Source organism: Oncorhynchus masou, chromosome 33, assembly GCF_036934945.1.
Source record: "Oncorhynchus masou masou isolate Uvic2021 chromosome 33, UVic_Omas_1.1, whole genome shotgun sequence".
Lineage (NCBI taxonomy): Eukaryota > Metazoa > Chordata > Actinopteri > Salmoniformes > Salmonidae > Oncorhynchus > Oncorhynchus masou.
Window position 1 is genome coordinate 2,997,759 of NC_088244.1, and position 5,950 is coordinate 3,003,708.

At 43.0% G+C, this 5,950-nt stretch overlaps 1 protein-coding gene across 1 annotated transcript in view; it reads left to right on the top strand.

Annotated features, from left to right (window-relative positions):
* The first annotated feature begins 912 nt into the window (after positions 1–912).
* Positions 913–5,950, top strand: part of LOC135527688 (FYVE, RhoGEF and PH domain-containing protein 1-like) — a 176,494-nt gene continuing 171,456 nt past the window's right edge. The window contains exon 1 of the mRNA XM_064956185.1: positions 913–2,297. Coding sequence (XP_064812257.1) covers positions 2,117–2,297 — 181 coding nt within the window. The 5' untranslated portion in view covers positions 913–2,116. The remainder of the gene's footprint in view (positions 2,298–5,950) is intronic.

Consider the following 5,950-nt stretch of genomic DNA (forward strand, 5'->3'; position numbering starts at 1 on the left):
ACACTGGACAATACTGAGGAATGCAAAAACATTACCTGGTCTGACGAATCCTAGTTCCTGTTGCGTCATGCTGATGGCAGAGTCATGCTGATGGCAGAGTCATGCTGATGGCAGAGTCATGCTGATGGCAGAGTCATGCTGATGGCAGAGTCATGCTGATGGCAGAGTCATGCTGATGGCAGAGTCATGCTGATGGCAGAGTCATGCTGTGATGGCAGAGTCATGCTGATGGCAGAGTCATGCTGATGGCAGAGTCATGCTGATGGCAGAGTCATGCTGATGGCAGAGTCATGATTAGGCGTTAACAGCATGAGTCTGTGGCTCCATCCTGCCTGGTGTCAATGGTACAGGCTGGTGGTGTACTGGTGTAGGGAACGTTTTCCTGGCACATGTTAGGTCCCTTGATACAAATTTAGCAACGGTTCCATTCCCCGGAGAATTCCGTCTGTTCTGGGGGCAAAGGGTTGTCCGACCCAGTACTAGATGGGTGTACCTAATATTCTGGCCACTGAGTGTATATTCTATTCTATTCCGTTTCGTTGACTATAATTTAAACTAGTGAATAATCACTGTTCTATTCGGATCTAGGTCCAGTCAGCGGTGTGGAGGAACTCAGCCCACTGACCCTGTCCACTTTGACAGCCAAGTGACTGCTAACTGGGTCAGACTGGATCAGGCAGTCGCCCCTCCTCTCCTCTCCTCTCACTACCCCCTCTTCATATTCTCCTTTAGGTTCTGTTGATACTATATGTATTGTTTATTGGGCTATATGTATTCAAAACAGTTAGGACTAGTAGTCAAACAACGGAAGCCAGTAACAAATGTTGACTTTTGGGGAGAGAAAAAAAACGGGGAAAAAAACGAGGAATCATCTCAACATTTAGCTTTAGAGAGATGGCGGATTAGGGGGGTTGAGACTGGTTTCATATGTCGACAGAATAACGCACACAGGAGCAGGGAAAGAGAGAGAGAGAGAGGAAGACAGAAGGAGAGGAGAGAAGAGAAGGAGGGGGTTAAGTTCACAAATTCAAGGAATTGCAGTTTGATGGCGTTGTCGGAAGTTTCAAAGAATGGGGAAAAGAACTAGCCCGCGGGGGATCATAAAGGCGAAATTGATGACAAAGTGATGCACCCAATATACATTCAAGGATTCAATTAATGTTGGAATGACGAGTATAAAGAACTTTGATGACGCGGTTTGAATGTAGTTGAAGAAGAAGCTGAGGTTGCATATTTTGGATTCGCGTTTCCAGTGGAAATCGGGACGAAGGAAAAAATGTGGCAGACAGATACAGAAGGAACGATGTGAGCTGAGACGAGCAGTGACTTTTATAATGTGTATAATATTTCAATCACTTTTGGTTTTGCGCATTGTCTTTTTTTAACGTTTCTTTTTCAAGAGCGGGTCGAACGGAGGAAAACTTTTGTTTATTCCAGAATGGGCATGGACTTTTATCGAAATGTCAGCGGTAGTTTGCCGTTAGTTTTCTGGTAACCTATTTGAATACAGTCTTAAAGAAGATACTCTGTAGCCGACCTCTTCTCACAAAAATGTCTGATTTTAAGAGAGATGCAGCGAGCCGTTATTGGACGCAACAATGAGGCCAACTTCAATGAGGCCTTACTGTATTTTTATTGCAACAATTGCCATAATCGGTATCCTTGTGGATTGCAACCTAAATTTATTTTCATTGTATTTTGCCGTGAAATAAATCAATAATATGTTGACATCGGTTAGAGTTAAGACAAATAAAATCAATATCTATTTGATGGCTTTTTTCCGTTGTTGGTAAAGATTTTGATCGGGTTTCCACTCGTACTGTACAGCTCACCCAGGAGGACTGCATTTTGGTGGATGAAAGATTGGAGACCCATTCTACTGGGGGTCTGGCACGGGACAACGACTCGAATCAACGCACCAGTCCCGGGGACAGGCTGCTCGCTCGAGCGCCCGGTGGTCGCCCTACATGACACCCTGCACTCAGAAGATCCGGATTTTTAAGGATTTAACTCAATAACCCTGGAATCTAATCTGATTTACTTTTTTTTGTGAGATAACCTGCATCGTATCCTGTGTAGGCTATGCTATGCCTGTGTAAACTGTGACCAGGCAGGTATGCAGTTGAACCGGCCGAAGAGCGCTTTAGTGACGAGCTTCAGCCCGCCGATGGTCCCGGAGACAGCAGCCAGTAGGAGTACCAGCACGGTTTCCTTCTCCAGACAGTTCAAAACAATGCGCTTCTCCTACCACATCAGCAGCGGCATGCCAAGTCCACAGCCACCGCTGCGCGGGATACGTGAGTAGCAACCTATTTGCTAACACAGATAGTAGGTTAGCCTATAGGTTATAGGTTAAGTCAAGCACTTTCTTATAAAGATAGAGCATTTTCCAGTTTTCTCCCACTGGCAACATACGTCAATTTATCTTCTATTTCACGTTGGTTCAACGTGAATTAATTCACATAACGTGGAAACAACGTTGATTCAACCAGTGTGTGCGTCCAGTGGTACTCCAGTTACTAAATTGGTATGGGTAACAATCAGTTATTGGTTGACATACTCTTACACACACACACACACACACACACACACACACACACACACACACACACACACACACACACACACACACACACACACACACACACACACACACACACACACACACACACACACACACACACAGGCCATTCATAACTCGTAAACCTCGTTATTCTCTGACTTGTTTTGGCAGACAGACTATGTTCACTCATACAAGAACACTTCGTTTCCCTGCTTGGGTGTTGGAAATAGTAAGATAACTTGGTAAGGTGAAATAAACGCACTCACGTTGAAGTACATTGATTTCCCTCTCGGACGGTGACAAAGGTTACAGTAACTGAGGGATCTGGAGGAGCAGCACGTGCAGCGTATAGGCTACCCAGTGAACACAAGACGTTGGAAAGACATCTTTAGACATGTGTCTTGTATAGGCTACCCAGTGAACACAAGACGTTGGAAAGACATCTTTAGACATGTGTCTTGTATAGGCTACCCAGTGAACACAAGACGTTGGAAAGACATCTTTAGACATGTGTCTTGTATAGGCTACCCAGTGAACACAAGACGTTGGAAATACATCTTTAGATATGTGTCTTGTATAGGCTACCCAGTGAACACAAGACGTTGGAAAGACATCTTTCGACATGTGTCTTGTATAGGCTACCCAGTGAACACAAGACGTTGGAAAGACATCTTTAGATATGTGTCGTGTATAGGCTACCCAGTGAACACAAGACGTTGGAAAGACATCTTTCGACATGTGTCTTGTATAGGCTACCCAGTGAACACAAGACGTTGGAAAGACATCTTTCGACATGTGTCTTGTATAGGCTACCCAGTGAACACAAGATGTTGGAAAGACATCTTTCGACATGTGTCTTGTATGGGCTACCCAGTGAACACAAGACGTTGGAAAGACATCTTTCGACATGTGTCTTGTATGGGCTACCCAGTGAACACAAGACGTTGGAAAGACATCTTTCGACATGTGTCTTGTATAGGCTACCCAGTGAACACAAGACGTTGGAAAGACATCTTTAGACATGTGTCTTGTATAGGCTACCCAGTGAACACAAGACATTGGAAAGACATCTTTAGACATGTGTCTTGTATAGGCTACCCAGTGAACACAAGACGTTGGAAAGACATCTTTAGATATGCGTAGTGTATAGGTTACCCACAAGACGTTGAAAAGACATCTTTAGATATGCGTAGTGTATAGGTTACCCAGTGAACACAAGACGTTGGAAAGACATCTTTAGACATGTGTAGTTTATAGGTTACCCAGTGAACACAAGACATTGGAAAGACATCATTTCAACGAATGTTAACCAACAACAAATATTGTGCTCATTGGGTGGTAGTAGTGGTTGGCTGGGTGGTTCTTCCAGGTTGGGACACACTCTTTTTTACACCATTTGACTTGGTGGGTGTTGCTATACGTCATGGTGGGGTGGGTTTCAAAGTGCAAGGACTGTTCAAACGAGAACCCTCCACCTGGGACCTCATTCATAACTTCTTCACAGATATCACTGGTAATGGGGTTTATACTTTCATTTAGCTTCAGTTGACCTGAAAATAGCTAGCTACCAAAGTGAACGATGTGTAATGTCAAGTTTTGCTTGTTACCAACCAACAACGTCAATGCCGCTATCAAGCCGATCTCCAAAGTTCACCTGAATGAAAAGTATGAAAGGGATCATGTCGACATTTAATCTCATTTCACTGTGATTGGTTAGTCAACAGGAAGTAATATCTGTACTGTCAGTCACTGAGATGAGTTATTCTGCATTTAGATGAACAGGATCAGATTAACTGAGCCTTTCCCCCAAGACTAATTTTACAATTAAAAATTAATTTGTTTTCAGCTTTTCTGGCTTCATTAAAAACTGTTAATCTGATGATTTTGTTGTTGATGTCCTTGGGTTTTATTTATTTGTTAAACTGTAAATGGTGGGTGGATCTCTATGAGGTGGAATATAAACTGTAGATGGATCACTATGAGGTGGAATATAAACTGTAGATGGATCACTATGAGGTGGAATAGAAACTGTAGATGGATCACTATGAGGTGGAATATAAACTGTAGATGGTGGATGGATCACAATGAGGTGGAATATAAACTGTAGATGGTGGATGGATCACAATGAGGTGGAATATAAACTGTAGATGGTGGATGGATCACTATGAGGTGGAATATAAACTGTAGATGGATCACTATGAGGTGGAATATAAACTGTAGATGGATCAATATGAGGTGGAATATAAACTGTAGATGGTGGATGGATCACTATGAGGTGGAATATAAACTGTAGATGGATCACTATGAGGTGGAATAGAAACTGTAGATGGATCACTATGAGGTGGAATAGCCACTGTCTGTTTCTGTCCCTTACTGTCTTTGGATATGGGGACGAGGATGAAAGACACATTGACATGCATCCCATAGACCAAAACAATGTGGCCTGTATGATAGCCTATTGACGAGGCGGCACACGTTATTCACAACGGTAGAAGGTGGACCAAATGTCTTGGTTACACAGCTAGGCATGGCACACAACGTGTCTCGACCCAAACAGTACAAACAGGGAAAACAGATATCCTAATAGAATAGATATCATGCAAGACAGAGGTGTCTAATGTAAAAATCTGTCCATCAAAAACACTCATCCGTCTGTCCATCAAATACACTCAAAAACACTCATCCGTCTGTCCATCAAAAACACTCATCTGTCTGTCCATCAAAAACACTCATCCATATGTCAATCAAAAACACTAATCCGTCTGTCCATCAAAAACACTCATCCATCCGTCCATCAAAAACACTCATCCGTCTGTCCATCAAAAACACTCATCCGTCTGTCCATCAAAAACACTAATCCGTCTGTCCATCAAAAACACTCATCCGTCTGTCCATCAAAAACACTCATCCGTCTGTCCATCAAAAACACTAATCCGTCTGTCCATCAAAAACACTAATCTGTCTGTCCATCAAAAACACTCATCCGTCTGTCCATCAAAAACACTAATCCGTCTGTCCATCAAAAACACTCATCCGTCTGTCCATCAAAAACACTCATCCGTCTGTCCATCAAAAACACTCATCCGTCTGTCCATCAAAAACACTCATCCATCTGTCCATCAAAAACACTCATCCGTCTGTCCATCAAAAACACTCATCCGTCTGTCCATCAAAAACACTCATCCGTCTGTCCATCAAAAACACTCATCCGTCTGTCCATCAAAAACACTCATCCGTCTGTCCATCAAAAACACTCATCCGTCTGTCCATCAAAAACACTCATCCGTCTGTCCATCAAAAACACTCATCCGTCTGTCCATCAAAAACATCTGTCCATCTGTCCATCAAAAACACTCATCCCTGACCCCCCCTCTGTTCTTCTAAACA